At 47.3% G+C, this 15,095-nt stretch overlaps 1 protein-coding gene across 1 annotated transcript in view; it reads left to right on the top strand.

Annotated features, from left to right (window-relative positions):
- Window positions 1-223: 223 nt before the first annotated feature.
- Window positions 224-15,095, top strand: part of DNER (delta/notch like EGF repeat containing) — a 254,654-nt gene continuing 239,782 nt past the window's right edge. Inside the window, exon 1 of the mRNA XM_053656593.1 lies at window positions 224-602. Within this exon, the coding sequence (XP_053512568.1) occupies window positions 321-602 (282 nt within the window). The 5' untranslated portion in view covers window positions 224-320. The remainder of the gene's footprint in view (window positions 603-15,095) is intronic.

Raw genomic sequence — 15,095 nt, forward strand, 5'->3', positions numbered from 1 at the left:
CCTTGGGACACGCCCAGGACTCCGAACGCACCCGCAGGCCTGCGGCCCGGCTGGCCTCGCTGCTCCTCCAGCCGGAACACCTCGCGGGGAGGGGTCCCCACGCCGGTGCCTCCCCTCCCTGCTCCGGGGCGGCGCCCCGCCCCCGTTGGCCCCGCCTCCACTCTTGCCCCGCCCACAAGCCCCGCCCGTCGTTGCCCCGGGAACCACGGTGCCCGCAGCTGCAGGAGGCGCCAAGCCCGGCAGAGCAGCCCTCGCTGCCACCGCCGCCACCGCGCCCCGTCTCGGACTCCGGCTCCGCTCCCGTGCCCACTCGGTCAGCCATGCCGCCGCGCCGCGCCCCGGCGCCGGGTGCGCAGCTGTTGCCCGCCTCGGCCCTGCTGCTGCTGCTGCTGCTGCTCGGCGCGGGGCCCCGGGGCAGCTGCCCGGCCAGCCCGGTGTCCGCCACGCCGCTGCCCGCTCCGGGGCCTTGCGCCTCGCAGCCCTGCCGGAACGGGGGCGTATGCACCCCGCGCCCCGCGTCTGGCCCTCAGTCCCCGGCTCCCATCGGCGAACCCAGCTATAGCTGCACCTGCCCCGCCGGGGTCTCCGGCGCCAATTGCCAGGTGAGTGAACGTGGCGGGCGCGGGGAGGGGCGGGGCGCCGGCTCGGGACCCACAGCCTCCCCTGGTTGGCCGCGAGCGCTGCCGGGCGTGGGGCTCCAGCCTGCGGGACGCTGGCGTCTCCTGCTTGGGAAGGGGATGGGTCCGGCCTCTCGGTCCGCGTCGACGCGGACACCTCGCTGACCTTGCAAGTGCCACTTCCTTGCCCACCCTGGCGCTCCGGCCGTGCCAGCCTGGGGCTCTCGGGGCGCACCGCTCCAGGGCCTGGCAGCCACTCTAGCCGGCTACTCCCGATACGAGCATTGGTCACCGAGTGGAGCGCTCCTCCCAGCCCGGGCTGAGCCAGTCTCCTCCACTAGAATGTGGTCTCGGGGCCGACGGTGGCCGCTTAGAGGATCCAGCTCCGAGCGTCCCCTGCCGAGTGTTCAATATCCAAGTGTCTCCTACTCCCTGTCCCATGGACACCGCGTGTGTCGAGGGTGCGGGGTTTGGGAGGCAGGTGATGGCTGGCTCCGTGCCGGGTGGTCGACACTTTCTTTCTCCACCCTTGAGACCCCTGACCAGGCAGCTGGAGCCAAGAGGGCAGCCGCCTCCCCGCGGCCTGAGACCAGCCCTTCTGAGCTTAGGAGCGGATGTTGGAAGGGTCTGAGGCATTGGTGGGGGACGTTGAGTGTGTGTTGGGGGGCGTTTGGTGTGTCGCCCCCCCCCCCCAACCCCGGCTGAGCACGGCACTGGAAAGCTTCGAGGAAGCGTGGGGCGGTGCAAGCGACGGCCAGCTGCTGCCCGTGGATTTGGACTTCGAGAAAATTTGGCAGAAAATAGTAGATGAGTCTGGATTACAAGAATGTTAAACCTCAATGAAACCAATTAACCTATTAACATTAACATTTTCAGTAGGGGATTAGGGAGTGAGGTGTGTAGAATATGCTCAAGTCTCTTCTAAGGCAGGGGCAAATAATGAATTTATCTAACATGATGAAATTAAATCCAGTGAGTGTGAAATATATCTGAGATGAAATGTTTTTTTCCCCTTACATTTTGAGTGAAGGAGTTTGTTTCATATAAATCTGATACAATGCCCCAAGAGTTACTTTTCGCAAATCCGCTCTTATTTCTGGGGGGAAGGAAGTCCACATATGATATGACATGCTCTAATTTTTTAAATAGAGGGGCAGATGGGGCTGAGAAGCTTGACCTTGACAGAATTATTGCTATTTCCTCAAATCTTTTTCTTGTTAATAGCAGATTGTCAACCTGAATTTATCTTTCTTTTTAGTGTTATGCTCTTCCTTGTTAATTGGGTCCAGTAAGCTTTTATTCCCTTCAAGGGGAGGAGGATGATAATGATGAGTGTGTAGCACAATGTCTGTCCATCGGAGATCTGGGGCACGATGGCTCTTTGGGGAAATGCCTGTTGGAGCCATTCTAACCATTAAGACAAATATTGCTTACTAATTTCCCATGTCGATGGATAGTAATTTCCCTGAAGAAATAAGTCGCCTAAATGCTTCTCTCAAATGTTGTTGTATTTGCATGTCTGAATTGCACCCTTGAAAGAGACAGATAATTCAGAGCGTAGTAGGGATAGACAGGGAGGCGGTCAGAGCACATGGCAGCGCCCGTTACACGGGAAGAAAGACTGGACATTGGAAATTTTGCTCTACTCTGAGATTTGTTTTTGTGACCCTAGAAAGAGATCTAAGAAATCTTCAAGAAAGACAAAGACCTCTTTAGTGTTTCCTAAATGTAGCTAACAAAGAAGCATAGATTTTTTTTTTTTTGTCCTGAGTAGTGGTTTGATATATAATGCAGTTCATTCAGCCACACACGTTGCAGAACCAGCTGGTTCAAAACAGATCCGGTTTCCTGTGTTGCTCCCGTTCGGGGCCAGCCCAGCTGCATGGATGCTGCGCCCGAGGAGACACAGACCTGGGTGCTCTGAGTTTCCAGTTGAAGAGAGAGCTGAAGTAACTGTAATTCTAACAGGAAAGCTGAGCAAATTTGAAACCTGATCCGGCTTGGTTACCCAGGAGAACTTAGCTGAGATGATTCAGAGAGCCTTATAACCCATGAAAAATTGATTCCTGGTCATTTCAATTTAATCTTTCATGATTTTGCAGTGATGTTTAAGACTTAGGTTTTCTATGGGGGAGTGAAGGGGTGATCTCAGTAAAAACATGAAACAGAGAAAAAAAAAAACTTTGCATATTCAATTACAGATAAGAGAAATGGCTGCTAGGTGTTGCTAGGAGTGTGGTTGCTGAAACAAAACCTGATGTTCACCAAATGCGCTGGAAGTGGAATTTTACCTGTATGTGAAGAGAATCCTTTAAACAGCCACAAAGACAATGGTGTTAAGCAATGGAAACACTAGAACCGAAGTCTGAAATCTGCCTTCCTTTCTTCTTTCTTACATCCCTTCCTCCCTTGCTTCCTTCTCTCTTCTGTGGAAAAGTTAAGGCAATCAATCATAAGCCACTAATAGGGGTTAAAATGGATTATAGCTGTCTTCAGCTTTTCTGTGGTCCACTGATCACTGGAGGGCAAGCCGGTGGGCACGGCACTGCTCTGTATCACCTGGTGACAGAAACTCACAGGACTGGGAACTGGGGTGAAGGGAGGAAGTGTGGGCTTGAAGTTGAAGGGCGGAAGTTTGATCTGCTGTGACAAGTGATCAAAACAGTCCTGCTTCCTCATCTTCGAAGATGGGATCTTCCTGTCCCAGGGTTTGTCATAGAATCTGATTCTGTTTTGGGGTGTTTGTCTACTGGCAGCATTTAAGCTTCAGCCGTCCCCTCCCCCTTTTAGTGACCCCCCTTCCCCCAGTCCAGGCAAGCTGACACAAAGCCTGGGGGCTCTTTCCCTTGGCGCTTGTGAGAGGTTCGTGCCACGGAAGCCCTGGGCCACGCTTTACCGTCCCCTCCACGAGTCTGCAGTGAACCTCTAAGACAGTCTCCTTCCCTGCTCTCTCCAGCCAATGGGGACCTGCCTGGGTGCTGCCCGCCCTCCCCAGAGAGCCTCGTTATGGGAGCAGGAAACCTCCTTCTCCCCTGTGGGTGTGTGTGGCGCCTTCATTCTTGGCATCCAAACCAAAATTTTAGTGGGTGACTGCCATGTCTTGGTGCCACATACAAAACAAGGTCTCAGGGAGGATTCCATTAATTGTTGTAAATCACAGACCACTTGTAGCGCCTGCACAAGTATCACTGCTTCTATTTTCTTTCTTTTTAAATTCTGGCACACATTCTGTGTGCCCATCACCTACCTGCCTGAGGTAGAAAGAAGAAGGACCATCCTGTCCTTGTGTCAAAGGTAGACATTGAAGCTCATTTTGATTGTGTGGTGAATCCAAGGTCCACAATTGATGCTGCCCTAAAAACCATACACTCAGAACATATCTTTGCTATTGCTCTAACCCACTGAAACATGGTAAACCAATGGGTTCAGTGGATTCCACATGGAAATCTAAGCTACAGAGACCTGATGATGATGATGATGATGCTGGCTGCTAACGTTTCTCAAGCACTTGCTGTGCACCTTCACCATTTCAGGGGCTCTACAGACATCACCAGCTCTCCCGGTGTCCTGTGATCTGGTGCTGTAACCGTCCCATTGCATAGATGAAGTGCCGGAAAGTTGAATGACTGGCCCAAGGTCACACTGCTAGTAACTGGGAGAGCTGGGGTTTGAACCAGGTAACTGGCTGGATGGAGAGCTGTGGAGTAGGCTGAGTAGGGAGGCCGGCCCCGGCCTTGCCAAGCAGGCCCTTCATCCCTGACTCGCAATCCTGGGTTCTAGTTGCACGATGGTATGCAAATGGGCAATACAGAAACGGATCGTAAATACATCTGATGGGCCCGAGAACACTTCACATTTGAAAAGTGTTCGAATGTGGCTCATTTGAACGGGGCGGCTCTCCTTGCCTTTCTGGCTCATTTGGGAAGCAGGCCGGTGTCCGAGGCGGCTGCTGCTGGGCCAGGTGTTCTTTTCCCATCAGTGGGACGGGCGTGCCTTGCTTCTATTGGGCCATCCATCAGAGGTAGGGATTGTTTAAATTTGAATAATCTGTTTGTGAAGCTTTTTTATTTTAATGAAACAATTCTCTGCCAGATTCTCAGAGCCGTCAGACACCTGCTTGTTTTTTTTTATTTCACATTCCCTCGGAATCTTATATTTGGGATTTTAATGAAAATGTGTCCATTTCTGCACTTGGAGAAAAAAGGGGCTTGTTTAGTTGCTTTTCATGTAAGTTAATTTTACTCTCTTAAGCTGATTCTATAATCCTCTCTTCTGATTAAACATGCTGACTCAAAACAATGGATCTGCTCCAGATGAATCTATTTTTGATTGAAGTTTGCTAACAAACAACAATAAAGAATTCTAGTTCTTCACACAGCGTCAGTCTTCACTGGGCTCTTCACACACACACACACACACAAATTTGCATTGTCTTGTGTCCAAAATGTCCAATGTTAGCCGAGGTGTCGAGAGACATTGCTTCTTGCTCTGGTTTTTCTGTAACCTCTTTGTGACCTTGGGAGAGTAATGGAACATCCTTGAACCTTGCTGTTCACCTCTCTAAAATGGGCTAATCCTGCTTGTCTTATTTTCTTTATAGAAAAGATACAGTTCGTAAATGGGGACATAGTACATTTTTTTCAATAAGTGTAACAAAGTATGAGAGAATGAGTTTTAAAGCATTTTGGAAAGAAGTGAAATGATGCCCAAATCCAAGGTCTGTGGAGAAGCGGACAGGTTTCCTGTGAAAAATGTGATGCCGCCAGCTCTCTGGGGCCTGAGGGCTGCTGTCCAATGAACAGTCAGCTTTTTCTCCCTCCCAGCGTGCGTGATGCTGCAACGCATGTTTAAAAAATGAAAAGTGCGCTGTATTAAAATTTTGACAAATGCATAGTTTTTTAAGTCATGACATAGACAAGTATTCTCTCAGAAAAATCTCAGTGACTTCAAGTTTTCCTTTCAAATGAATGAAAAAAAAAACCCAAAAAACCCAAGCCCAAATCCTTGTAACAATTTCACTGAAAGGAAGAAATCATCATTTTCACGGTGTTATTAAAATGAAGTGATTTTGTTTCATTTTGTTTATCTGGCACCTACTCAGGAACCATCACGTTTCTCAGCTCGGCCACCTGACAAGAACGCATTTCTGTTTTTAGCTTCTTTGCTGAAGCTTCTCATGGGACGTGGTGCCGTCCAAAAATGGTTTGTTTAGACCCCCAGGTCACAAGCATCGCAGAGGAAGGAGACCTGCCTGCAGCTGAAGGGTATTGGGGTCAGAAAGCAGGATGAGCGTCCGGCTTGTATTTTTAGCTCTTCTCGCCCGGCAGTGGCCCCTGTGGTCAGAGCTGCCTCGCCCAGAGGCAGGGACCCTGCGCCCCCCCCCCCCCCCCGCACAGAAAACGCAGCAACAGGGCCGGGCTTGGGGGGTACATTTCTAGTTATTCTCCCCACTGCCCTGCGCCCAACCCTGGCCGCTTCGTAGAAGCTCCTGGGATCTAAATGCGAGAGCCCGGCTGTGAATTTCGGGGTTTAAAATTCCCGCTCAGTTATTAGGAGCTCGCCCGCCTTCTCAACCCCCACTTCTCATTCGGATTCCGGTGGTCCGAAGAATGCGGTCGGTTGGCCGCCTTAAAACACAGGAGCCGGACAAGAGAACCGGCTCTGCCGTCGCCTGCTCAGTGTGGCCTGGAGAGTTGGTGCTCGCCCGCGCTCACCTGCGCTCACCTGTTGCTTCTGGTTCACTGAAAGAAGCGTGGTTGTTCCTTGTGGGTTTCAGAGGCAGATTGGGGCTCCTCTGTGGGCGGGAGGAGCCCACCGGGAAAAGGATGGGGTCCCTGGGTTGCGTGGGGACTCAGAGCCACCCTTGGCAGCACACCTGCCCAGTGGGAGGCCGTAAGGACCACAGCCACTTTCCCCACAGTGTTCCCGTCATGAATCGGAAATATGTCATGTGGAGCAAAACCCCATCCTTAATTTTTAAGCAAAATAGAATGCATTAGAACAGGAAAACGGTTCAATATATCCTCAGTATCTTACCCTAAAGAGCAATGACATTGGGTAGGAACCATACGAAGAAAACCAAACTCTCTAACTTCAGACTCGCTTCCCCTATTGTTCCTTAGACAAAGGATTTTTTTAAAAAAATTAAGGTATACTTTATGTGCAGTGAAATTTACTCTGAAAAGCATTCAGTTCTGTGGGTTTGCCGTCCAGCTGTGTAACTGTCCCCACAGTTAAGCTACGGGACAGCGCATCCCCTCGGTCTGCTCCCTCGGGCCCCTTCGTAGGAAAAATTTCCGCAGCCCCGGCCTCAGCGACCACTGGTCTCATTTCTGCCCTTAGAGTTTTGTTTCTTTCCAGCACATCGTATAAATGAAGTCACACCACCTCGGTGATTCTTCCCCTGAGCATAACACTTCGATCCATGAGACTGATCCATGTGTTTCCATGTATCGATAGTTTCTTTTTGCTGCTGAATAGGATTCCATTGTATGGATATACCACCATTTGTTCTCCAATCAGTGCCATTTGGGTTTCCAGTTTTTGGTAATTATGAGTAAAGCTGCCATAAACTTCCCCACACAGGTCCTTCAGTGGGCGTAGGTTTTCATTTTCCTGAGTGAATACCTGGGCGGGGGGGAATCGCCAGGTCCTACGGTAAGTACCCACGGAGCTTCACAAGAAGCTGTTCAACTGTTTTTCGGAACTGGTAAACCGTTTTTGCATTCCCGTGAGCAATAAATGAGAATTCTAATAGCTGTCATCCTTGTCATTTCTTTGGTATTAAATGGTAATTTAGATTTTAGCTATTCTTATGGGTGTGGAGTGGTATCGTACTGTGGTGTTAATTTGCATTTTCATAACGATTAATGTTGAATATTTTTTATGTGCTATTTACCATCCAAACCTCTTCTTTGATAAGGTGTTTGTTTAAATGAGTTGTGAGAGTTCTGTCTATGTTTTGGATACGAATCCTTTATTTGGTATGTGACCTGCAAATGTTTTCTCCCTATCTTTGGTTTGTTTTTTCATTTTATTAACAGTGTTTTCTGAAGACAAGATTTTAATATTGATGAGGTCTAACTTATCATTTTTTCTTTTATGGCTTGTGCTTTATTGACTCCTAAGAAATAGTTGCCTAACTGAATGTCACAAAAGTTTTTCCCTATATTTTCTTCTAGAATTGTATTATTTGAGTGGGTACGTTGAGGTCTCTGGCCCATTTTGAGAGCATTGTACACGGTGTGATGTGTGGGGAACCTTTCCTCATTTTTGGCAGATGGACACCAGTGGTTCCAGAGACATTGGCTGACAAGACCGTCTATTTCCACCAAGTTATCTGGGTAACTTTGTTGAAAATCACTTGCCCATACTCAGGTGGGTTTACTTCTAGACTCTGTTCTATTCTACCGACATTGTGTAGCTCATGCTCTTGCCAGTTCCACACTGTCTTGATTGTAGTTTTAAGAAGTCTTGAAATCATGTTGTGTGAATCCTTCATCAGTTTACTCTTCCTGCCTCCCAACTCCCCAGTTACTTGGCCATTCTAGATGCTCTGGAACTTGCTTTTTAGAGCAGCATAGAAGGGAGGTGGGAAAATACAGTTCTCCCAAGCACGTGTTGAGATGGCAGGAATTCCAAACATCAGGACAGCATTTCACACCTAGACAGAAACCAGGGTCCTGAACCTGGAGTGTGTAGACGGGTCTGAGAGTCTGTGGATGTCCTCAGAGGCTGGCTTTTGTAAGTATATGTTCTTCCGGGGAATGGCTCCCAAGTTTCCTAACATGCTTCGAGAAGTCTTCCGCCAATGACAGAACCATTGGGACAGAGGAAGAGGGAGGGGCTGAAGACATGGGGGACCCTGGGCACGGACCAAGGCATGTACCGAGAGCCAGCTGGGAGCATGATATGTCCCCAAGATAGGGGTGCCCGATAAAATACAGGGTGCTCAGTAATTTTGAATTTCAGAGAAACAGTGAACTTTTTCCTCCTCTTTGGCCCAAATATTGTGCATTGTTTTTCTGAAGTTCAAATTTAACTGGGAGTCTTGTTTTTTTTTTTAATTTAATCTTCGTTGTGTTTTTTTTCCATTACCATTTAAAAACAGATTCACTGAATCTTGCGACCTTACCCCAAAGGCCTAACTAATTTCTGCTCCAGTTCTCAATTTCATTGTGAAGGGTTCATGAGCTACACTTTAAATTCTTGCCATATAATTACATAAGGCAAATTTTATTTACCGCATTTAAAAATGTTCATTTAGTTCCTAGTTTTACATCTTTATGGACCCTTTCAAGGGCAACTGTCAAATTGTGTCGGGGCATTAAAAACCAGTGAGAAGATGGTGAACGCAGTCCGTCTGTGAACTTGCCTTGCCCTCTGCCTGCTTCACCTGCTGATCGCATGCCTCTGTGGTGGTCGCTGTTCCTGTTTTGGTGTGTAGCTGTACATATGAACATATGCAAAGCATATGTAAAGACTCATATATCCATGCAACTATTTTATATAAAAATTAGATCATTCTACAAATACTGTTCCACAACTTTTTAAAAATCTATTTAAACATATTACCACGTCTTAAAATAGAAAGCAAACCCCTTCTTTATGATGGCTGAATACACAGTATTCCATGACATATTTATGTATTAATTTTTCCATGATAAATAATGTTGCAGTAACCACTGATATATAAAACATATATAGTGACATATATGTGTACATGTATATATGTATGTCAAAAGTTACATGCATTAAACATTCTAATAGATTTCACTTAATTGCCATTCAAAAAGGCTAAACATTTTTGCATACTTACGGCATAAGAAAATGCCTGTTCACCCACATTTTTGTCAATACTGGGATACCAGATTTTAATTTATTTTTGTGTGTTAATTGATGGCTAAAACATGGTATCTGATTGGTTCTCTTTGCATTTATGAAATTATGAAAGGGGAAGATATTCCTTTCCAATTGCCCATTCTTGAATTTGCCTAATTTTCGTTTGGGTTACTCATTTTTAAAAATTGATTTGCAGTAGCCCTTTGTCCTTCATATCATAAATATTTTTCCCTGTTTATTTTTTTCTTTTGACTCTACTTATGCTCATTGTTTTGCCCTTTAGAAGCTTAGAATTTTTTATTCTTATTTAGTCAAACTGATCAGTGGGGTGGTTGGTAAATTTGACATAAAGCTCTAATGTTTGATACCAATACCGTATGGTACAGTATTTTGTGAATTGCCTGGGGAGAGCCAGGAGTCTGCTTTTGAAGAATCTGTTTTGGCTAGGCATGCATGAACAGCACTGGTCCTGTTTTCTCCTTAGAAAGTACAATGAACTACAGCTCCAGTCTTTGCCTGTTTTAAGAAGGGTTGGCATAGATTTTCTAAATCATATTTAAATGCTTGTAATTCAGCTTGACTTTTTCTGAGGTTGGAACACTATAACCATTAGGGTGATGTTCTTAATTTATTTTGGTAAAAGACCTACTCAGCACATTTTTTCTTTAATAATTGGCATGGATTCTTTAGTATTTTGTCAAAATCACCCAGTTAATTTTAATAGCATTATTGGATAATAGAATATATCTTAAAAGTTCTTGATGGTTAATGGTCTGATTCCAAACAGTGTTCTTCATCCAGGCTGGGGCAGAGAAAGTCTCATCTTAATATTCAGCAAAATGCAAATTTCCCTTCGGCTTTAATCTCCGTGTTGTATTTTTAGCTCTTTTCCCCTGAGAAGAACCTCATTTCTTTCTCCTGACCAGAGATTTTCGTCGTCCTCTGTCTTTGGTTTCACTCTTTCAAATTGGCTACTGTGTGTGTGTAATTGGCTAATATTGGGCTGTACGAAAGGGAACTTTTATTTCCGTAGAAAAGCCTCATAATGAGAGAAATAATAAGAGAGACGGAGAAACAGGGACTTATACTAACAGTTCTTTGAGGCCTAAAATAAGCTCTCAGCGGGAGAGAAGTAAATTTAATATTACTAGTTTTTTCTTTTACAAAGGCAGGGTGGGGGTGTGGTCACGGGTGGGGTTTTGGGGCTGCTCTGATGGAAAGAGAAGTCACTCTTTCTTTTTTAAGGAGAGAAACTGGGAGGATTATGTTCAGCCTTAATAGTGTTAGAAAATGATGTTCAAAATGATGCCGACACCTTGTTAAAAATTCCTGGTGTGTTTTGCGTGAGGTTTCCCGTGCTTCCTCACTTTCCGTGTGCACACGGATACATGCTTCCGTGTGCACACTATACATGCTTCCGTGTGCACACTATACATGCTTCGTGCTCATGTGCTTAGGCGAGGCTTTCTTTCAAGCAGGCCTGGCAGACTCCAAGGACTTGAAGAACAGGGATGGTCGGTCAGCAGAGCTTCCTGTTGAGCCCTTCAGCTGAAGAGTCTGTTTCTTGAGCTTTTCTGGGCCATAAAATATCCACAGTCTCCAGTATAGCCAGTTCCCTGAAGGTGCTCAAATTTTTTTTTTTGGAGTGGGGTCTGTGCTATAGCTGACCCAACGCACATCCAGTCCCCACTGCCTTCTAAACAACACAGCCCAAATCCCAATCCCTGAGGACATTCACCAGGTCCACTTGTAGGAACCAAGCAGCCTGGTGGTGGTTGCTAAGCAACAAGTGATCTCCAGGCCCTGCTTTGGCTAATCCTCCAGTGCAGGGGTCACACCCCTAACCCACTAGAATTTCTCTTTGTACTGGGCTCATTAAAAACTAGCAATAGAAGCACTCCGTGCAAACCCACATGAGTTAGTTTCTTAACAAACAAATCAGCTCAGATGGTATTGCAACCCACAGTGATTACTGGGGGGGTCTTCATTTATCCTGGAAAGGATAAATTCAATAGACCTATTGAATATATCTGTTGGATGCCAGGGCCTAAGAGAAGGGGATTGCAGAGGGTGTCTGAAGGCCACTCAACCAGATGCCAAGGACCTTTCTCAAGGTTTCTGCCACCACTTACAGTCTGGATGGCCTTGCATACTTCATAGAAAGTGAAAATGAAGAACAGAAAGGTTAAGCAACTTGACCAAAGTCACACAGTAAGTGGGAGCAGAGCCGTAAACCACAGCAATCGGTGCTGCTCACCACCGTTCTGTAGTTTTTCTGTTTTGCTTTGGCTCCAGCCAGGAGACTGGCAGGGTCACCACTGCCCAGCTCCCTCCCAGGCATCTTGTGAGACTGAGCAGAAGGGGAACCTTTCAGACTGACCAGCTGTCTTGGAGCTCTTCGCAGGTCTGCTCTGGGCCTCCAATGGCAGCAGCAGTCTTTCATATGCTCCACTTTTAGAGCTCAGCACGGGTCGATGCTAAGAATTAGTTCACAAGTACAGCGCTTCCACAAATGGTGGGGGGGGGAGGGGAACTGGGTCCACATGCAAAAAGACGGAGTTGGCTCTTTACCTCACACCATACACACAGACGAACTCAAAATGAACCAAGGACATAAATGTGGGGGCTAAAACTATAAAACTCCTTGAAGAAAACACAGGGGAAAGATTTCATGCTATTCGATTTCTCTATGATTTTGGATATAATAGGAAAAACATAGGCAACCAAAAAAATGAGTTGGTCTTCATCAAAATTAAAAAGTTTTGTATCAAAGGACAGTATCAGCAGAGTGATAAGAGAGAAATATTTGCAAATCATACGAGAGTATACCAGATGTGAGGCTGATATCTGGAATATATAAAGAACTCCTAAAACTCAATCACACAAAACAACCCAGGTGAAAAATGAGCACAGGACTTGAACAGACATTTCTCTAAAGAAGGACACCAAGTCTCTGAATGGACAATAAGCATATGAAGAAATGCTCAACATCCCTGGTCATGAGGGAATGCTAGTCAAAACCACAGTGAGATGCCACTGTGACATCATTAGGATGGATATCCTTCAAACAAACAGCAAAGTAGCAAGGGTTCGTGTGGAGAGACTGGGGCCTTTCCTAGCACATCGCTGGTGGGAATGCACAGGGTGGATCTGCTGCGGAAAACAGTACAAGGATTGCTCCAAAAATTAAACAGGAAAATTATACAATCCAACAACTTCACTTCTGAATATGAGCCCCCAAAAAGTGGAAGCAAGAATCTTGGACGGATATCGGCACAACCGCGCTTATAGCAACAGAATTTACAACAGGCTGAAGTAGAAACCACTGAAGTGTCTATTGATGGGTGAAGGAATAAACAAAATGCGGCACACGCATGCATCCGATAGAACATTATCACACCTTAAAAAGGAAGAAAATTCTGACACAGGTTACACCATAGGGCCCCAAAGAGTAACACTTTACTATTAAGAGAGTCCTGACCTCAAATGTGGGGGGCCGTCAGTCTCCCCATCTTCAGCAGGCCCCGAATTCCAATTTTCCCCCCAACTCAGTCAAGCTGTCATCCTCCCTCCTCGAATTCTCGGCCTTTTAGCAGTCTGCTCTGGAAAACGCAGCCGCCCCCTGGAAGGAAAATCCTAAGTGCTGGTTTCCCTTCTGAGTTGTGATCTGTCCCTGTACTTTCGCATTGGCCTTGCTGGCCATCCCTCACCCACCCCCAACCCCCGTCAGCCCCGTCTGGTCAGAGTGCTGTCCACGCGTGTTCACTGTCCAGTTGTTCTCAGCTGCGTTGTTGGTCTGAGTAACCAGGTCCCACCTAGTGAGAACAAAGCCTAAAATTGGTGTTAAGAAACAAGTCATGAAACTGTAGTGATGCAAATCTAGTGTAACACATTCATCCTCAACCAGCGAGCATTACTAAGAGGAAACTTGGCTGTGTCACGAGGTTTGGCAAATGCGATAAAAATCACAGTCCGAAATAAAGCAGTCATTCCAAGCTGTGCACACAGGCACACACCCAAACGTGCGTCCGTGGGAAGGATCAACCCCACTACTTGTTTTTCCATAGCGCTCGTCACCTTCTCCCTGCTGCGTGACTGGGACTCTCGTCGGGCCCCTTGTTCGCAGTCGGCCTCCCTCTTGCTGGAACTTAGCCCCACGAGGGCAGGAAGCTCTGTCTTTTCACCAGACAGCCTTGGAAAGGCCCTGCCTGCAGTTCACGGTGTTCGCGTTTGCTGCGTGAAGGAGCCCGTGGCCCCAGGAGGGAAGAGCAGGCAGGGGAACCAGCGCTCGCGTCAGCAGGAAAGGTTTTCTCCAGCGCCGTTCCATCCAGGCCCTGGCACCACGGAAACCGAGGCAAATCAGGTGCAGTCTCCTCACCTTGTTAGTAGGTAGGTGGGGAAACGGGCTCCGGGAAGGCGAGTGACTTGTCCTGAGCTACTCGGGTTGTAGATGAGCAGAGGTCCTGTCTGTCATTCCTCAGGACTCCGAAGAAGACCCCTGCAAGACATGCTTTGCTTTATGCGAAAAGGCCGGGCCACACCCATCCCCCTCCATTCCTGGTTCTCAACCCTGGCGACCTGTTAGGCGAGCCTTTTGTAAGCTTAAAAAATGCAGATGCCTGGGTCAGAACCTTGGGGGGTGCTGTCTGGGCAGCTGGTCAGCGCAGGCTCAGCCCCTGCTGCCCTGCCAGGCGGTCGGACGGGCAGCTGTGGCCCGGGACTGCTGACCCGGTTGGTCATGTAGGTCACAACACATTTTTGTGTTATTCTCTTCCCTTGCACAAGAAATAAGACCCCCTTCCCACTTCTGGAACATTAACTTTCCCCTGCTTTCGTGTTCGAAAGCTTGGTTTGGTTTCTTCCACTGACGTTTGTCTCCAGGAAGAAGGAAGCTTCACCTGAGCAGGGTGGCGGGGTAACCGTGAGTCACCATCCAGTGGAAGTTGGTGGTTCCCTTGCTGTCCTGTCCTCATAGTTATCCAGTCCCTTTACTCCTGGGACTCGGGATTTGAATCTTGGTTCTGTGGCCCTGGGCTGGCTATTTAATGTCTCAGAGACTCCTCCTAAGTTAGACCTGTTGTACCAGAGTGTGTCTCTCCTGGTTGCTGTGGAGGCGACGTCCTGTAGGTGGGGCCAGGACACATGGACGGCTCCGACCAGTCTCTTGCCATCTCCTTTCTGTCCACCTGTAGCTTCCGCCTCCATAGGAAAGCAGATAAATTTCCCTGTGCCTTTTACTTTAATGCCTGTAGGAAGTGGACTCAGATATTTGCAGAATCATCTGATATATTTCCTACAAGGCATCCAAGGGTCCGTTTTTCTTGGTTCTTTAAGTCTAGGTCCCTCTAAAAGCAACAGGAAAAGCAGTTCATTTTTCCTCACTATTTTCTGCAGAGGTTACTGGAATAGATCAGCAAAAATGGCTTTTGCTTTTGCCACCCTAGTGTGGAATTTAAATGAGAACCATCGTAGTGGAAGGTCAGTTGTCTTCAGGCTAACTGCTGCCCGTGTGATTTGTGGTTCGCTGTTCTCACTGATGAGTGCAGTTCTGGCCTCTCACTGGTCGTAAGACCAATATTATAGTACTAATGAAGCCTTTTGCTAGGGCCAACATGACTTGTAATGATCTCTCTCAAG

This window comes from Artibeus jamaicensis, unplaced genomic scaffold, assembly GCF_021234435.1.
Source record: "Artibeus jamaicensis isolate MK-2021 breed Jamaican fruit bat unplaced genomic scaffold, CSHL_Jam_final contig_1015, whole genome shotgun sequence".
Taxonomy (NCBI): domain Eukaryota; kingdom Metazoa; phylum Chordata; class Mammalia; order Chiroptera; family Phyllostomidae; genus Artibeus; species Artibeus jamaicensis.